The 20,711-nt window shown below is 35.6% G+C and overlaps 1 protein-coding gene across 3 annotated transcripts in view; it reads left to right on the top strand.

Moving 5' to 3' along the window:
* NRK (Nik related kinase) overlaps positions 1–20,711 on the top strand; it is a 155,240-nt gene that overhangs the window by 86,134 nt on the left and 48,395 nt on the right. For all 3 annotated transcript variants that reach the window (XM_027609680.2, XM_027609679.2, XM_027609681.2), the window contains exons 5-13: positions 1,467–1,592; positions 4,875–4,985; positions 6,480–6,570; positions 9,424–9,554; positions 11,215–11,269; positions 16,133–16,211; positions 17,274–17,449; positions 18,676–18,739; positions 19,161–20,337. In XM_027609680.2, the coding sequence (XP_027465481.1) occupies positions 1,467–1,592; positions 4,875–4,985; positions 6,480–6,570; positions 9,424–9,554; positions 11,215–11,269; positions 16,133–16,211; positions 17,274–17,449; positions 18,676–18,739; positions 19,161–20,337 (2,010 nt within the window). The remainder of the gene's footprint in view (positions 1–1,466; positions 1,593–4,874; positions 4,986–6,479; positions 6,571–9,423; positions 9,555–11,214; positions 11,270–16,132; positions 16,212–17,273; positions 17,450–18,675; positions 18,740–19,160; positions 20,338–20,711) is intronic.

Genomic DNA, 20,711 nt, shown 5'->3' with positions numbered 1-20,711 from the left:
ATTAACTTACACCCCTAGTTTATATGAAAATTAACTCAAAATGATCAAAGGCCTAAATGTGAGAACTAAAACTATAAAATGCTTAGAAGGAAACATTTGGATAAATCTTCATGACCTTAGATTTGGCAATGGATCCCTTAGATACGACACTAAAAGTACAAACAATAAGACAAGAAATCAAAAAATCAGACTTTATCAAAATTAAAAATTTTGTTTCTCAAAGGACACTATCATGATAGTGAAAAACAACCCACAGAATGGGAGAAAATGTTTGCAAATCATACACCTTATAAAGTACTTGGATCTAGAAGATATAAATAAATCTTACAATTCAATAATAAAAAGACAGATAACCCAGTTAGAAAACAGGGGCAAAGATTTTCAACTAGACATTCCTCTGAAGATCATATACAAATGGCGAATGAATACATGAACAGATCATTAATATGATCAGTTATCAGTGAATTGCAAGGGAAAACCACAGTGCGATACCACTTGAAACCCACTAAGATGGCTATAATAATAAAACAGAAAATAATAAGTGTTGGTGAGGGTATGGAGAAATTGGAATCATCATTGCTGTTGGGATTATAAATAGGTGCAGCACTTGGAAAACAATTTGGCATTTCATCAAAATATTAAATACGGAGTTACCTTTTGACCTAACAATTTCACTACTAAGTATATACCAAAAAGAAATAAAAACATATATTCACACAAAAACTTGATATGAATGCCCACAGCAGCATTTTTCATAATAGCCAAAAGGTGGAAATAACCCAAATGTCTATCAATTGATGAGCGAGAGTAAATCAAATAATGATATGTTCTATAATATGGATGAATCTTGAAAAAAAAGTCACAAAAGTCCACATACTATGTGATTTTCATTTATATAAGATGTCCAAGATAGATATAGCTAAAGAAATAGAAAATATATTAGTGGTTCATTAAAGCTGCGATGTGTGTGTAGCAGAATTTGGGAGTGATAACTAAAGAGTATGAAGTTTCCTTTTGGGGTGATAAAAATGTTTTAAAATGGATTGTGGTGATGGTTGCATAATTCTGTAAATATACTAAAAACCATTGAATTTTATACATTAAATGGATGAATTATATGGTATGTAAATTATATCTCAATAAAACTGTTACAAAATAAACAAAAATGTAATGACTCTCTTCAGTGAAAACTTTATACAGTGGCCATTGCTGCTGGTACAGGGATCACACTTTGAGAACCACTGAATTTAAAGGATCTTCAATTAAGCTTTATTTTTTCCCAAATTCCCAGTTAACCAGAGGTCTCCATTCTCTGACCTTTCTAGTTGAGATTTTATTATAAATTACTCTGTGACATAATGGGTAGCCATAGGATTTCCTTTGTTCTGCCATAGTTTAGGATTCCATAGTTATTAACTGGCATAGCTTAAGAGCTTTATTGTCTATTGTGTATTCTTATTCTGCAGGATGAAGAAGAGGATCTCAGGACCGAACTCAACCTTTTGAAGAAGTACTCTTTCCACAAAAACATTGTGTCCTTCTATGGTGCTTTTTTCAAGTTGAGCCCCCCTGGCCAGAGGCACCAACTTTGGGTATGTATTTAATTACCTTCATCTTATTTCCTAAGACTAAGTCTCACTTGAGGAAATACATTTTCAAAAGCTGAAATGTCACTTTTGTGCACCTACAGGAAAATTTTAAGAACTCAACTGCTCAAAGTAGTATGACAAAATGTATTCTGATTCCTGGAGATGGGAATGATAAATATGGAATAATTTCAGGAAACTTAAGTTCCCGGAGAGAGGATTCAGGATAAATAGGGGAGACTCAAATGAATACTGGGAATATCTAACATATTTCTTGTCAAATATAGTTTTGCTGCTTTTAACTTTTTATGCACATTTGCTGATAAATTAGAGGTATGGCTAAGGAGACTACCTGATAAACTTGCAAATGATGACTGGATAAGTATCAATTCTAATTAGCATTTGGTATGAACATATGGGTGAATTTAAGTTTCTCTAAGTATATGCACTTATGTAACTACCAGGAGTTCTTTTCTAAATGATTAGTTGACTTATCCTTTTCTTACCCTATTTATGCCTAATGCCTATACTATCACAAATTACTGATCAATGAAATGTAAATTTTAGAGGGCATCTAAAACCTACACTACAGTTGCCAGAATTGTTGCTGCTTCCCACTATAGCAGAAATAGTCAAATGACAAAAAAAAATGAGCTTTGGTCAAAGATATGTTTATTTAAAAAGGGATATTTAGAACATAAGTGAGGTCAGTGTACACTTGCTGGCTACATTTCCATTTCCAGTTCAAGTCAAGAATAACATTGTTGTTTTCAAAATAATAACTAAGACTTTTCAGAATCTTCAGTTGTCAAGGAAAGATTGTTACACTTCATATAATGGACTTTAGGAAGAACAGTGGACATTATAGAAAGGTTTTCAACGAGGGACTGAATTGAAATTGTGGTTCTCAAACTTTAGCATGCATGAGAATCTCCTGGAAAGCCTGATAAAACACAGATGGCTGAGCTCCACCCATAAAGTTACTGATTCAGTTGGAGTGGGGTGGTGGGTCCATGAATTTGAACTTAACAAGTTCACAGGTGATATTGATGTAACTGGTCTGGGTACCACACCTTGAGAACCTTGAATCTTTAATTCTATTTTCTTCCACATATCCAGTTAAGTATATCTTCTACTGTCTGCAACTCCAGTTGACATTTTATTAAATATTACTCCACAGCTTTAATGGCTACTGGTATATTTTTGGCATACAAAATTTGTCTTTCAATATATTTTTACTTACAAGTTTTTTTCCTCTTAACTGTATAGCAGTCTCCTTATTGGATATATTTATCAGTACTCAACTCATTCAATCATTTAACATTATTCATTCAGAACCATCTATTTGGGGCCCCTGGGTGACTCAGTTGGTTAGGCATCTGCCTTTGGCTCAGGTCATGATCCCAGGGTCCTGGGATTGAGCCCAGCATCTGGCTCCCTGCTTAGCGGGGAGCCTGCTTCTCCCTTTCCCTCTGCCTGCAACTCCCCCTGCTTGTGTATATGCTCTCTCTCTCTCTGTCAAATAAATAAGTGAAATCTTTAAAAAAAATCCATTTGCCACTCCTTCTGCTAGATTCTGGGGATACATGGATGAGCTGAATAGACATGTCCCTGACCCATCAGAGCTTAAAATTCATTTGCAATGACTGGTAGCAGTCAAATAATCACACATATGAGTAGATAATTGGTCAGAAGGGAAATAACATGCTTCTATGTGGGCAAGTAACAAAGGAATCTAAATTAAGTTGGGGAACGAGAAACTCTTCTTTGAGAAACTTCCTTGAACTGTGATCTGAAGGATGAATAAATTATTTGTGGAGGTAAGGGTTTTCATTAAGACCATTTACAATTTCTTGCCCATGTAAATAAAAACAAATAGGAAGTAAGTAAATGACTAATTACCATTTATAAAGTGTATGTTCTGGGCACCATGCTTACAAAGCTGAGAAAATAATTGAGAATGTCCTACATTCCTTTCAGAGTAGAGCTCTTCTGACTCAGGTAATATTAGCAAGATTTTCCAGGGTGCATCTGAATGAATGGCTTTAATTCAGGTTTGTCATGGTTTAAAATGAGCCCCTTTTCTTCCATTACCACAGTTGTACATGTTGTGCCCAATTAATATAGTTAATATGAAAATTAAGCTTTTGTGGCTTATCTGTATTATTGGTTTTGTTAGTCTGTTTCTCTTCTGTTTCGTGAGAGCATACTCAGGTGAAAGACATGCAATAATATTAGTTGTGAACAAATATAAATTAAAAGAGTGATTTTCTGAAAAGAAAATGTTAGTATTCCAAAAGGAAATAAGGTAGAGTTTTAAATATTCATGATTTGGGGCCTATTTTTTTGGTTTCCTTCTTCTATAGCAAAAATTAATTAACTTGCCTACAGTTCAAAAAAAGACATGTTTTGTTGTATTTATATAGCAGTTTTGACACAGGCATTAATGCATAAACCTGTGCTTAAAAAAAGTTTGCTGGGTTGATTATAATAGCTATATTCTCTTTCACATTGGCCAGTCCTCTAGTTAGCTAAAATGGGAAAGGAAATTTACTAGTTGGGCCCCTGATTCATTGATGGCAAAAAGATAAATTTTCTGAGAAATTGAGTTTATTAATAAAGTAATATCTGAATGAGATGCTGTCAATGATAATAGCCTTAAAATAGATTTTCCATAGCAGTAAAATCATTTGGAAAAAAATGCCCTATAGGAAGGCAATTGACAGTTTCCCCCTTGGAATTGTAGTTTGCCAGTATCTTAGAGAAAATAATCTAGAATTTAAAATAAAAACAAAAGGATAATAAAAACAAATCTAGTCTTAATTTTGAGGTGTAAATTCTTTTGAGATACTTCTTTCCTGTTTTTTCACTTGCAATCAAACTGTTACGGTCTTTCCCCTTGAACTCCAGTCATCACTCAGGCTTGTCTCCTGTACAAGCTTATTTCTAAAGGCATGTAATCATTCTGTTTTCAATAAACTGAATGTTCTTCCTTCTCAGTATATTCAAACATTATCTATCCTTCAAGGCTTAGCTCAAATTCCACCTCCTAGTTAAATATCCCTGGTGTGATACCTCCCTTTCCTCCTTCCACAGATCCTTGGATATGTTCCAACTCTTTTTAATTCCACTAGCCTTTAGAGACTTCCACCAGACAATTGAGCTAGTCTTTGCAGTGTCTTAATCTCTAAACATCACATATAAATACAAGCCATATGGACTGAAACTCTCCAGATATTTTCAGAGAATTACTTTCTAATTCTTGACACTTGACTGGCTTCTCTGCAGATGGTGATGGAATTATGTGCAGCAGGCTCGGTCACTGATGTAGTAAGAATGACCAGAAATCAGAGTTTGAAAGAAGACTGGATTGCATATATCTGCCGAGAAATCCTTCAGGTGAGTCTTCATACAGTCATTCTCCCCCGGCCTTGAAAACACCTGGGAGTAATATATGCAATGTACATTATACCTGTCTATATAGGGTGGTTTAAGAATTCTGAACATAATTTCTGGATTAGGATACCAAAAAAACTCAAATGGCTTTAGAGAGAGCAGATTTTCAGGTGATGTCTTTAACTTTAGGTAGACCGCAAGATGGGTAGCCAGGGCCTTCCAAATCATGGTCTTTAATGGCCCTGTCAGAATGAGACTGTTGTGTTCATTGGATCATGGAAATAACCACTTGGAATATTTATTACATTATTTGGATTTTTAGAGTTCTTTAAAAAAATGTAGCACTATCATTAGAGATTAAGAAAAAAGTAAGACAAAGGTCAGTGTTTTACAGAATGGTCCCAAACCATCCATAACCATTTTGCAGACAGCTATCCTATTTGAATAATGCCCTGCTTGTAAAACTTGCTTTATTTTGAATATCAAATTGGATGAGAACAATCTTCTTAATCTACCACACTCAGATTTTTCTTTGTGACTTAAGTGGTTAGGGTCACCAGAGGAGGATATAAACAGAACTGATGGCACCACTGATATATAATGTTAGAATGTTCTTCCTCCCATCTTAATTGGACTCACTTGTGCTAATAGTGTAACTAGTTGAGTGTAAACTCTGGACTGAGTTTAAATTCCAGTTCAGTATATATTAGCTTTGTGTCCTTGAATCAGTTACTTAATTTTTCAAAATCTCACTTTTCTTGACTATAATATGGGGTGATATTAGTACCCTCCTCAAAGGATTGCAGTGACGATTTCATAATTTCCTCCATGTAAAGCACTTAGCACAGTCCCTGGCAGAAACTAAAATAAAGGACTCAATAAATATTAGCTGTTTTTACTGTTACTTCTATTATTAATCCCCAGTTATTATCTGGAGAAATCTCCCTGAAGCCAGGTCACCGGTTAAGCAGGGCACAGGTTAGTTTTAGTGGTGAATAGGCTGGATCCAGCATGGTAAGCCAATACAAATTGCAAATGCTTTAAAATGAATTTCCATATTTTCCCAAATTCTCAGCCTACAAGGTTGACTAGAAAATATTTTGGATTAAACAAATGGTTGGATGAGGAATAGAGTAAAACAATGGCTGAGCTATGATATTTAAGATGTCCAGGTCTTCACTCTTATGGTTAGTTGGAAATATGGGAGACTAGAAAGGAAGGTAAATGGCCCAATGTATACAAACACTACTTTTTGGTGTTCTTTTCCTTTCATGGGTGTCCTGATTTATTTTCCTTTCCTTATAGCCAAAAGTAGTATTTCTGGGAACTGGTTGTAGTAATTCCAGCCTAAAGAAAGAATTTTGTCTGAAAAATGCAAATCTGGGCCGTTTTTCTTACCAAAAGGTCTTCCAAAAATACTAAGAACAGTACCAGAAAAAGAGAAAATATATATACTGATGTGACTTTTTGAATAAATATGTATCTATCTATGTGCAGGGCTTAGCTCATCTTCATGCACACCGTGTAATTCACCGGGACATCAAAGGTCAGAATGTGCTACTGACTCATAATGCTGAAGTAAAACTTGGTAAGTTTGTTCTTGTACTTTAAGTGAGGCCCCCAGTATTTTAATGGAGAAGAATCTTTTAAGATAACTGTGTTTTTTATCATGTCATTAACACTATCCTCTACTTACTTAGGCTGTGTTTTCCTTGCTTGCAAAACCAGTCAAAATTTGAAAATTTGTTTGGGAAGGGAGGTGGAGCAGGAGAAAAAGGCACCTTTTACTGCTTCTCTGAAATCATGTAGTTAAAAACTTTTAAATTATAATGGAAGACTTACATTTTGGTCATTGTTTTATTCTCTATTAAATATAGATATTATATTTATTTTAATAATTGAATTATTGAATATTTATTATGTGCAAGCTTCTGTGCCATGGACAAGGAAACAAAAAGACAATTCTTCCACATCACAAAACCATATTTTTCAAATAATATCAAATAACTTTTAAATTACTTAAGTACAAATTGCTTCTTTGGAATTTTCCCTCAAATATTTAAAGAACTGATATCAGCTGCTCCCATAACATCCAACTTAACTTCAGAATTAGAAATTAAAAGACCAGAAAGTCCCTGGCTTTCTATTCCAGGATTCAGAATGGCATAATTTATTTGAAAATAACCACACATACTGTCTCACAGGCACACAGGGCACAATTTATTGCATCCTTTAATGTTTAAAATAAATATTGTTGGTTGGTTTTTAAATAATACCATATGAATAATGTCAGTACTATGCAATGGCAGATAACCTCATTGATATAGAATATAAATTACTGGTTATTAAATCCTGTATTATTTTTAAATGATAATCAATTCTTGCCTACCATGTCTCTTGCATGACCTTAAGATAGTTCCCATTTTCCTGATGAACAAAAACAACCACAGCAGGAATTTTTGTTCATTCATTGAGAATGTTTTCATTGAATATTTGTGGAAGAAGCTTGAGGTAATTGTTCTTGAAATAAGGAAAAAGTAATTTCAAGAAAATGTATTATGTCTTATGTGTCTAAAAGCTACAAAGCTAGCAACACAATTTTAAGACACTGTTAATAAATATGGGGAATTTGGATCTCACATTCAAATGTGCAGGATAGATAGTCTATCACAAAGCTACATACACACTATGTTCACATGTGGTAGCACTCCCATATATTTCTGTCAGGTTTCTGGCCAACTCTACCATTTGCAACACAGAAAAGACATTGTAAGTAAATGAAGAGCCACTGAAAATTCTGTCCCAAAGTCCATGCGCTAAAGCTTATGTACTTTACTCTGTAGGAGAGACCTTTTAGCACTGGATTAGAATTCAATCAGGCTTATTTTACATATAAACATTATACATTTGGTTTTACATTTCTCAGATTCCAATATATTTTTAAGCAATATATTATAAGGAGAAGGTTGCAGAAGGCAAACCCGAGGACATCAGAGGGAGTGTTGAAAGGAAAGAGACTGGAAAGTGATCGTATTGTAATTGCAATTGATCAATCAATAATCCTTACATTCTAGTACCGAGGTCATTAAAGAAAGGTTAAATTATACCACTGTTGAGATTTCATCTCTACTTTTATCTAAATTTCAGGCTTTTCTTTTTTCCTTTTCTTCCGTCCATCACTTGTCTTCTATTCTTTTCCCCTTTCATTTTCTTCCCTGAATGTCATATATATTAGCTCATGGACTTCATTGGTATCTCTTGGCCCTTAAAGTTGGCCCTCAGGGGATAGTAAGAATGCTGAGCTTTGATTTAATGTATTCTCAAAAAAATATCTAGATGGGCGCCTGGGTGGCTCAGTTGGTTAAGCGACTGCCTTCGGCTCAGGTCATGATCCTGGAGTCCCGGGATCGAGTCCCACATTGGGCTCCCTGCTCAGCGGGGAGTCTGCTTCTCCCTCTGACCCTCTTCCCTCTCATGCTGTCTCTCATTCTCTCTCTCTCAAATAAATAAATAAAATCTTTAAAAAAAATTTCTAGATAATAAGATTGTTCAACACCCAGTGATGATTTTCACATATTACAGACATTTCTTGTTTTGTTAAATCCTTCCTTAAAGACTACTTTAAACTCTTAACTTTTTAATTTTTCATTTCTTCTCCTAAGTTTTTCAAACTACTGTTCAGTCAGTGTTGTTCTCCATCTTTTAGATTCCTGGAAACCATTCTAAATTAGAAAATCTACTTCATTTTTCATCCCTGAAAAAATTCATCTACTTTCATTTTTCATCTTATTTTTTCTGGACTAAATAACCCCAGTCTACTTTAGCCTTTTTTTCTGTTACTGAGGATACCATACTAAATATTTTCATATAATGTATCCCACAGATGAATAGAAGACTGAACTTTTATAGTCTAAGCTAAGATATAGATACCACGGTAAATATTTGCATCTGATTCAGAAGATCTGTAGAAAAACTTAAACTAAATTCTAGCAGAAAACTCATTTTTCTTCATTTGTGTAATAGAACTTTCTAATGTCATGAGTGAGGCTTCCCAATAAACTACTAATAGGTTTTAGATTTCTTAGATGTTGTTTATAGTGCTGGTGTTCCTCCAGCTTGGTGGCAGGTCCAAACACTACATATGTTATCACTTCAGAGGTTCAGGGTATACTGATGGAAATTTATTTTTAATATTCATGGTAAACTTTCAGCCAAACCTACTGTAGATTTATAATAGCACTTCTGAGTCTCTTTCCAACATAAATAGCAGCAAAAGCCTATTTCCCAGTATTCCTGGAGTAGACTTCATGGTAAAGTTTTCTGGGCTGGAATGAAAATCTGTTATCCATTGTGGATTTTCTATTGGCTTTCCAAGTTAAAGCAATAACTTATTGAGCTTTTGTTACTGATTAATTATTTTGACATATGCTGAATTTTGCAGTGGATTTTGGAGTGAGTGCCCAGGTGAGCAGAACTAATGGGAGGAGAAATAGTTTCATCGGAACACCATACTGGATGGCACCTGAGGTGATTGACTGTGACGAAGATCCAAGACGCTCCTATGATTACAGAGTAAGTGTGAGCATTCAGATAGTGGGAATCAAAGTTTGGAAAGGACTTTTGACTAATGTTTATTTTAAAATGATAAAAGAATAAAAAGCAGGCAACTCCTTCTTTCATGTTAAACTCTAATAAGAAATACTAGTTGCTATTCATATATGTGGTTTGATTATATGCATAAATATAATATTTTTTAAGAATTTAGACAAAGTAGACCATGGGGAATTACCTATATTTGAGGAATAATGTCTAAATCATGTTGCTTGCAACTTCTTGGGGAAAATATTATATTATGTGACTTTATATGGAAATTTAACTTCCAGGGGCAGAGAACTTTGTAAACTGAAAAATGAATGAATGTAAAGCCAATTATTAATCCCCACAGTAACTAAGCTCCAAAAAGAAAAAAATAATAATTTGATTACTCAGGATAATGGAGAAAATCCTTGTCATGGTTCACTTCCAAACCACTGAAAATCAGTGGAATAGACAAATTAACAATTCATGCTATTTATTAAAATTTCCACTGAAACTGCAATTTGGACAATATACATCTACATACACATTTCAAAAAAGCTGATGTGGAAAGAAAACTCTCCATTTGCTATAGACTGGAAAAACCACACTCACTCTTCACATCATAAGTCATCCAAACAATTCATTGTGGTTTTCGTTATGTGGAACCTAGGACTCAATACTTGAAGTTGATTAATTCAAGTCTCATCTCTTTTCCCTTTCCCTTAAATGCCCTCTGCTTGATCTGCAAGCAGATCTATTGAGAGCTTATAGTCTAGTGCTATTACAGGCTATGGAGACTATGGAAGCATAATGTTCTTTTAAGTGGCTTGCTGTAAAATCTTTTAAGTGGATGCCTTATACCTCTACAAATCTTTGCAGTCTTCCAAGGACTTTCACTTATATTAATTATTTATTTTTAATTTTCAGCCCCATGTAAATTGAAAGAAAGCTTCAACTTACACCATCACAATAATCCTTTGAAGCTAAGAAATCTATTAACTGAGATTCTCAGAATTCAGTTAACTTGTGTAGGAGTCATCCAGCCAGGCAGTGTACCTCCAGCCCTGTGCTCTTTTCACATTCTAAAAAACAAAGTACAGTTAATAGTGAGGATAATTTCCTTGAGCCTCTTAGAATCTAATTTCCTAGAATAACAATAATTATATTCTCAATTACTATATTCAGGGAACTGACTAAAAGTGCTTTTATATAGGTTATTTCATTTAATACTCATACCAGTGCTATGAGATGCATATCATTATTATCTCTATTTTATATAGAGTGAAACTGAGGTACAGAGAGTTAAATCATTTACCTAAGATGGCACAGCTAATACATCTGTGTGATAGGATTTATTCACAGCAAGCTCCTTTTGCTATTTCAGTTAAGGCCACAACAGCGGTACATTCAAGGTGAATTTTCCTTAGACTGAACCCTGTCCCATATCATCCTGTTGTGTAGTGCAGTTACTGGCTGATCACAAGCTCAGCTAACGTCTTCCTATAACACCAGCCTATAATGAAGCTTCATTGCAGAAAACCCATAAAATGGCTCTGGCATTGACACTCCCCCACCCAAAGACTGTTTTGAGATTCTAAATACTATCAGTTTCCCATTGTTAAATTACTTTTTGGGGTCATTTTCTCTTTTGCAGAGTGATGTGTGGTCCGTGGGAATCACTGCTATTGAAATGGCTGAGGGGGCTCCTCGTGAGTAAAAATGTTTATTTATTAAAAAGTTGGGGAAGCATGGTGTACAAATCTGCCACTTGTACCAGTCAACTTGTACTGGTCACACAGGTGCCACACTATGCCAAACTGTAAATGGTGGCCTTTTCAATGATTATCAAATGTTCTAGTCAGAATGGCCAGATATATCTATAAAGATTTTGCGCTTTTCCCTTATGATACCTTATTTTAGGCTATTGACTGTTGTTTCAATTTGGCCTCAAAGTATTTGGTACTGACAGTCCTGACTAATGAGAATCTAAAGCCATTCTAGTACATAGTGATTGGTGGAATATTTAGGTTCCAGAACATTTATAGTCACACACTGCTACTGCTTCAGAATGTGATAGTTAAGAAAATCTTCCAGTGTGTCATTGAAATCAAACCAATCCCCTACCTTGGGAATTCAGGTCTTCTTGTTTTTGTTTTTGTTTTTGTTTTTGTTTTTGTTTTTGTTTTTTCATTTGAAGTCAGTCCAGCTCACCTTTGGTGCTTTCTTTGCTCCTTTTAGCCGCTCCAGTGCCCTTAATTGCTCAGAAGGCTCAATTTCCTCTTGTTTCTCCCTCATCTCCATCATTTAAATCATCTGTCAGAATCCTGTTCTCTCAGGACACTGCTTTCTGATAGAAAAGTGAAATGGAAAATGTGAACTTGGATATAAATGATTGCTAACCATCTAATGTATGACCCCCATAAGCAGAGCATATTCATTTCTTCAATATCTAAATCTGAAGATATAAATGATAAATGCATTCCTGGTATTGTTGGATGAGAAGTGAGGAAATGCCTGGAGTGTTTGCTGGAGGGCAGGCAAGTGGGGGTGGAATTTCTTTGCTTCCACCTTTCTAAGGAGGTCCTGTAGGTTCCCACGTTCCTACATGCTCTATCTCCACAATGTCCACCCAACAAACTTTATAAATTTGGGCTATCTTGGTACTGTGTTTCAAGGCCAATGGGAGTAATTTCAAGGGGTAGAAATAATGGTAACATGATTGCTAAGAATTCCCGGTGTCCCTTAGAATATCACAGAAGAGGCTTAGATTAAATCTGGGACAGATATGAAGGTCAGGCTGCTGCTGTCTCTCTTTTAGTGCCCTCCAAAACTACAAAGTATGTATGTTGGGTGAATAAAAAATTAATGATGGAAAAATTATATATACCACATATATAAAATTGAAATAAGAATGGGAAGATGCATATTATTCCTCCTCATCTCTTGAATATTTGTTTTTGTGAACATACTTAGATTATATGAGATTGATCAGCAGCTTCTCCTCCTCTTTTTCTTTCTCCTCCCCTTCCCCTCCCCTTCCTCCTCTTCCTCTTCTTCTTTCTCTTCCTCTTCCTCTTCTCTCTCTTCACAATATGGTATTGCGTATGAGTATTGATTCATGTTTTTATTTAGAATACATGATTGCATCAAGTAGTATCTATTTTTTCTGTTGTTTCTGAGTGTTCCTTACCGTTTCTTTTCAAAACACTAGCTCTCTACGTTTTGCAGATTTGTATTTCCTGGTTCGTCTTTATTTTGTTTCATTTTTTTCACTCCAAAATATTAAATCATGGGAGAAAACTCACGGAAGGAGTGCAGAGGAGTTTTGCATGGAGTACACAAATGGCAAACTTCTTACAAAAGATGTGTAAGGACCAGGAGATTCTTAATTCACAATGAGAAAAAAAAATCGGACAAACATGCCTAAATGAGTAATTGGAATGCTGCAACTTTGGTCATGCGCAACTTGAAGTAGCCACACTGCTAAAATATTGGTCTTTTGCCAGCCTCCTATATTGCCTGGAGTATTAACTTTGGATGGAAATTATTGTCATTAATTTAACTGCAGAAATCCTCCAGGTTTTGATAATTATCATCTCAGAGGGGGTGGCCCTCCAAAGTGACAGTTACATGATAATTGCCTCTGAGGTCCAGATAACAAAATTTCTTTCTTTCTTGGTGAGTCTCTCCCAGAGAAGTAAAAAGAAAGGGAGAGTAACTTCTCACTGAAAGGGTGCTGTAGAGGCCGTCAGAGGAGGGAAGATCTGTACCATGCCACACCAGGACCTTCTTAAGTGCTTGTGTTCATTCTTCTTTATTTGTTTTGTTTCTTAAATTCCACATGAGTGAAATCAAATGGTGTCGGTCTTTCTCTGATTTATTTCATTTAGCATTATACCATCTATGAAATGTATTTTTAGAGGAGATTTGCTATTTCAAAGGAATGAAACTCTAATGGTGAAACATTTAGGCATGTTAGATATGGGATAAAGGGAGTGTTTACTGGCATTCCTAAAATTAGACTATATAGAAAACGTCTACTGTTTGACATACCTATGTGCTCCATTCCTTTGTGGAATTCTCATTTCCCTCAATGAAAACTTCCCTACTCTATGCTCTGACTCTTGACCCCTGGGGATGTTGTTGGTTGACTGCATGATGCTCAAATGTTAATATTTGTTTGTTTAATATTGTACAAACCCACTTAAAATATGTTTAAAGGACAGAATCTAGTGACTGGACAGAGTAAAGGAATGAAGAGAATCAAATATGATCTTGATTATTTATTTACTTATTTATTTGAGAGAGAGCGTGTGAGAGAGAGTGTGCACGCAGATGCAAACCCATGAGTTGGGGGAGGGGGGCAGATGGGGAGAGAAAGGGAGGGGGAGAGAATCTCAAACAGACTCTGCACTGAGCCTGATGCAGGGCTCAATCTCAAGACTCTGGGATCATGACCTGAGCCAAAAAAAAGAGTTGAACCCTTAACTAACTGAGCCACCCAGGCACCCCGATCCTAATCTTTTCAGCTTGGGGATAATTCTGCCCTCAATTATAAACCTGTACGTCTGTTAATTTATACTTATGTAATTGAAAAAACATGACCTTTGAACAATTGCCTTTATATCACTCTAATGAAAGAACCCTGGGGAGTTTTTTCCTACTATTACAAGAGGCCAGTTTGGCATTGTCGTTTTTCTGGATATGTATTTTGGAGGAGAAAGGGTGACTCTAAAGAGTCATTAATATCAAATTGTCCTCACATGAATGACACACTTATGGTATTAGATAAAATTTGTTGGTGAGGATGTGGAGAAAGCGGAACCCTCTGGTACTGTTGGTGGGAATGCAAACTGGTACAGCCACTCTGGAAAACAGTATGGAGGTTCCACAAAAAGTTAAAAATAGAACTACCCTATGATCCAGTAATTGCAGTACTGTGTATTTACCAAAAAACTACAAAAACATTAATTTGAGAGGATATATGCACCCCTACATTTATTGAAGCATTATTTACAATAGCCAAATTATGGAAGTGCCCATTGATAGATGAGTGGATAAAGAAGATGTGAAATGTATATATATATACATATATATATACATATATATATATTCTGTGTATATATGTGTGTGTGTGTATACATTCTGTATACACACACACACAAACACACACATGAATATTATTCAGCCATAAAAAAAGAATGAAATCTTGCCATTTGCAACAACATGAATGAGCTAGAGTATTATGCTAAGTGAAATAAGTCAGTCAGAGAAAGACAAATACCATATGATTTCACTCATATATGGAATTTAAGAAACAAGACAAACAAGCAAAGAGAGAGAGAGAGAGAAATCAAGAAGCAGACTCTTAACTATAGAGAACAGACTGATGGTTACCAGAGAGGAGGGTGGGTGGGAGGAGGGGTGAACTAGGTGATGGGGACCAAAAAGTACACTTTTCTTGATGAGCACTGAGTAATGTACATAATTGTTGAATCATTATATTGTATACCCGAAAATAATATAATACTGTGTGCTAACTATACTGGAATTAAAGTTAAAAACTTAATAAAATAAAAAAATATATATGAAGAAAAAAAATTTAAAGCATGGCTCTCCTTCGGGGATTTTTTGCACTGCCAGTTTTCTTTAATCAAAACTCAAGAGGAAATAAGTGAAGTGAGACATATTTAAATGCTTATAAGAAAGCTTATAGAAAATTCTCAGACCAACAAGGTAATGAATTTATATGGCACATAATGGAATAGGCTTTTCTTTGTATAGCTGTGTGTTTCAAAAAGTGAATGGAAGTCCTATAATTTGGCACAGACTTGAAGTGCCAGATAGTTAAAATCTTTATTATAATACCAATAGCTAATATTTATTAAGTGCCTACTCTATGCCAGACACTTACATGTAGGTTAATCGTCATGGCAACTCTTTGAAAGAATTCTTAATTTTTTTTCAGATAAAGAAACCAAGGCACAGATAGGTTAATTTGCCTGAGTCACAAAGGAAGAGCTAGGATTTGAACCCAAGTGATCTTACTCTAGAGGGTGTGTTTTAATAGTTAGTTACACTATATCTACCTCTTTTCCTGGGACTGTCAGTTTCCAAAACAGATTCTTCTCATCTTTTTAGACTGCTAAATCGTTCTTTATATATTATTGTGCTTAGCTACTCATTTGGTTGACTTTTTAAGCCTATAATGACATATTTCAATCTTATAAGTATAGATACCTATAACACAAAATACAGAAGAGTGTTTGTCTCTATTTTTTGTTTACTTCTCTAGATAGAGATCACCAATCATACATTTTGAAATTTTTATCCAGTGTAGTTTATTATTAATTTGCCACACCTGTCAATGGTGAAACTTGAGGATCTTATATAATGGACTGTTTGTATGAAAATGAACTTTTCCTGTAACTACATTATTTTGTATCTATTTATTTCTTAGTGTCTATTCAACATGATATGTGAAAGAACACTGAGAATCCCCTCTGGAATGAGGAGTGTGCTCTGTTGTTACCCTTCTCATTCATTCTAAACACATCTATTTTCCTTTGCAGCCCTGTGTAACCTTCAGCCTTTGGAAGCCCTCTTTGTTATTTTGCGGGAATCTGCCCCCAAAGTCAAATCCAGTGGATGGTAAAGATGAATGACTTAATCTCCTAAACACATTAACTTGCCATTTTTTATGTAGGAAATGAGTTTTAATTAATTTCGTAGTCCTTTTTCAACATCTTTGTTGGACAGTATTTCCTAAAAACTAATACGTTAACTGGGGGGTCTTAATGATTAGTTTTCATTAAGAGCTAGCTAGCCAACTAGACATAAGTAATACCTTCCATAGTATATTATGATGACATCACTGCCCTGGAATTAATGGCATGTTCAGTTGTTTCTCCATTAATGGCATGGACCAATAGAAATCATTTGTGACATTTCTCACTGTGCCTAGATAGGCAGTCAGTGATTGTGATATACAGCTCAGTTGTTCAGCCCATTAAACTAAACATCCACAGACCTGGAGAAGAGGATTTGTTCTCCCAGGGTGTTACAGACCAACTAACTTGGGAACCCTTTATACTGAAGCTTTTTGATTGAGTGTCAGAAGCTCTTGCTTATTAGTATTTATTGCTTGCCCTGCTAGAAGTGGTGGCTGTGATTTGATTGCTGACATTTTTCCTTGTGATTCAATTTAACCCTTCCCCCAGATTCAGGCTTTCTGGACACTTCTGTTTTCATGAACCATTTTATGAGATTAGTTAGTCCTGGTGCTATTAACACCTTTTTTTTTAATCATTGCATTTACAACTATGTAGCTCAAAATGCATGTAGTCAAGTGAAACATTCAGACGTCAAAGTATGACTTCTGTGGGCTGACCAATCTAGATACATGTTCAACATATATCACATTAACCACTCCATTGCCATCCCACCAATTGACTTTTTACCATGTACATACTTCTGAACTCATTGAAGTTTCTATTACTATTTAAATGCCATTGACTCTGGCTCATCTGAGGTTTGAGTGGTATTTTATAATGTATATTGTCAAGCTGCAGGACATATGGCAGTTGAAAAGACAATTATAACTAGGCAATTCTTTCCAAAAATATGACCTGCAGAGTGGCATATGTGTGACGATGGGAGAAGATATGGCAAGCCTGAGGATGCTTTTTTATCCCTTTGACTCATTTCTTTTAGGTCTCGCAAGTTCCACAATTTCATGGAAAAGTGCATGATAAAAAATTTCCTATTTCGTCCTACTTCTGCAAACATGCTTCATCACCCTTTTGTTCGGAATATAAAAAATGAAGGACACGTTGTTGAGTCATTGAAGAAGCATCTTACAGGAATCATTAAAAAGAGACAGAAAAAAGGTTGGAATATGTCAACTTTCATTTTACTGGAATGGATATTTAGATGAGAGCTGAGTTTATTCATTTTTGTCAGGAAAAATAATATTTAAGAATTAGATTAAAAGTAAAAATTCTGAGGCCTTCCATATTTAGTTTTTCCACTAATATGCCATGTGCAGTTAATTATCTCTCCCCTGATCATCTGTATATATATGATTATAAATTGTCACCAATTACAACTGGCAAGTGTTCATATTTATAAAAACCATGAAAGCATCAAGAAGAATTTTGTGATGTGCCAATTTTATTTTAAGAAAACTCCTAACTAAAGAGATAAAATAAATTAAAAAGGTAACAAAATCTATATCTTACTGTTCTTTTTTGGTTGATAATTTAATTAACTCCAATGAGATAAATAGATTTGTAATTATCTATTGACGACTGTGAATTTTGAAGTAATTTCTGTGTACCATACTAAGTTTGTTTTATGCACTAATCTCCAAGTATAAGAAGTAATTAAAAGGACTAATTTATACAAGTAAAAGTTAGTTTCTATATATTAATGCCAAAAATGGCAGGATGGATTTTCATCAAATCCAGATTAAACTACTTAGGAAGTTTTAACTTTGTATTGTATGGCATATTCCACGTTTAAATTGGGGCTCCATGGGCAGTGTTGACAGTGGTGATATAATGGAAAAGGGGAAACTCGAAACATAGTCATTCTCAGAATAGCTACAGGATAAATTGCAGTAGAGTTTCTTCCATCTACATAACTATATGTATCCTATTTTGGAGTGAGAAGCAGCAGAATTTAATTTATTTAACCATGGGTGAAAATTCACTGGACCAGCATCACCAAAACCAGCTAGTCTCAAATGGGTGCAGGAAGACCCCATTTCTATTTGAGAATTTGCTAATTTCCAGAGTTGCAAGACTTCCAAAATATTACCTGCAGGAAAAGTCACATTTATGTGGGAATTACATAGATGTAAATACAGTTGCCCTAAACACTTTTATTTAGGAAATTCAAAAGAACACTCTTGTTTGTAAGCTTCTATATTTCAGTACAGCACAGCAGAAATGAAAGAAGCTGAACATGTTAAATGTGTTAAGTGTAAAATCCAGAATTTAGATTTTTACTTTCTCATTGGAAAGACCAATGATCCTGAAGTGAATTACAAGACTAAGGTAGATTACACTAATATCTGCTGCTTTTGCCTTGTTTTTTTCTCTTTTATAAAAAGGAATACCTCTGATCTTTGAAAGAGAAGAAGCTATTAAGGAGCAATACACCATGAGAAGATTCAGGTGTGTTAGATAAATTACAAATATAATTTGTTGTTAGCAATTTATGTAAGACAGTTGATTCTATTCTGTTGGCATTTGGCTCAGAAGAGTTTAATCCCTTCTGATACAACAAATAACAGCTCTCTCTATATTTTCAAGAGATATTTGAATGGAAATGTTGAGGAAAGATTGTTATTACTACTCAAAGAATCTTTAATTTCTGGCACTAGAATGATCAGGTAGAATATTAGATAATTAATATTGCGTATATTAGTAATACAAAGAATATTTCAGACATTACAGGAATGATTCAAAAAAATTTGCTGAAAGTATCTTTATTGCACAAAACTTCCATTTTTTAAAATAAAGGCATTTTCCCCAAGTGGCTTCACTCTACTGACAATTATTACTATATAGCAATCATTTGTATGTTTATTTCTAGAGGACCTTCTTGTACTCATGAGCTTCTGAGACTGCCAACCAGCAGTAGATGCAGACCACTTAGAGTTCTGCATGGAGAACCCTCTCAGCCAAGGTGGTTACCTGATCGAGAAGAGCCACAGGTCCAGGCACTTCAGCATCTACAGGGAGCAGCCAAGGTGTTCATGCCACTACAGGCTCAGGACAATGCACCTAGGCCTCTACAGGGGCAAGCCCAGGCACCTCAGCGACTACAAGGGGCAGCTCGGGTGTTTATGCCACTACAGGCTCAGGTTAAGGCTAAGGCATCTAGGCCCCTACAGATGCAGATTAAGGCACCTCCACGACTACGGAGGGCAGCCTGGATGCTCATGCCACTACAAGCTCAGGTTAAGGTACCTAAGCCTCTACAGGTACAGGCCCAGGTACCAAAAGAGCAGCAGGTTCAGGCTGCTCAGGCCCAGCCCCAGACATCAGAAGAGCCACAAGATCTGGACCAGGTACCAGAGGAATTTCAGGGGCAAGATCATGTACCTGAACAACAACAAAGGCAGGGTCAGGCCCCTGAACAACAGCAGAGGCAGAACCAGGTACCTGAACAGCAGCTGGAGCAGAACCAGGTACCTGAACAGCCAGAGGTACAGGAACAGGCTGCTGAGCCTACACAGGCAGAGAATGAGTCAGAGGAACCTGAGGCATTACGAGTACATGCCCAGGTGTTCCTGCCCCTACTGTCACAGAACCACCATGTGCTGTTGCCACTACATTTGGATACTCAGGTACTCATTCCAGTAGAGGGGCAAACTGAAGGGTCACTTCAAGCACAGGCCTGGGCACTAGAGCCCCCACAGGCAGTTGGCTCAGTTCAAGAACTGATAGAGGGACTATCAAGAGACTTACTTCGAGCACCAAACTCACATAACTCAAAGCCACTTGGTCCACTGCAAACCTTGATGGAAAACCTGTCTTCAAACATGTTTTACTCTCAACCAGAACAGGCACAGAAGAAAAAATCGAAAGTTTCTAGTCTAAGGCAGGCATTGGCAAAAAGATTATCACCAAAGAGGTTCCGGGCAAAGTTATCAAGGAGACCTGAAGAGTTTGAGCTCTCAGATTTAGAAGCCTGCAGGCAAAGGCGCCAGCGCAGATGGGAGGATATCTTTAATCAGCATGAGGAAGAATTGAGACAAGTTGCAAATGTAAGAGTTTCTGATATTTTTACTGAATCAAATATGCAGAGAAAACATGCTAGTACATGCTCATGTTTCCCTCTGTTAAGACCAAATGAAATAAATATTCCTTATGTGCCAGAGAAGATTAATTTGATAATTTGTACTTCAAATAAGTTATCTTAAAATTTACAGATAATTATGACTAAATTTGAAAAAGAAAAATTGGCTTGGATGATCCAGGTAATTGCTTAATATCTTTGTAGAGATGTAGCTTTAATTATTAACTAATAAAGGGACACCATAACGACATTTAAAATGACTATTTTGGATCTTTGAAAATTACTGTCATAGTTCCAAGTTTCAAATATAACTCATTAAAAATAAACACAGAAAACAACTTT

This window comes from Zalophus californianus, chromosome X (genome assembly GCF_009762305.2).
Source record: "Zalophus californianus isolate mZalCal1 chromosome X, mZalCal1.pri.v2, whole genome shotgun sequence".
Classification (NCBI taxonomy): Eukaryota; Metazoa; Chordata; class Mammalia; order Carnivora; family Otariidae; genus Zalophus; species Zalophus californianus.
This window is presented reverse-complemented; position numbering and strand designations above follow the sequence as displayed.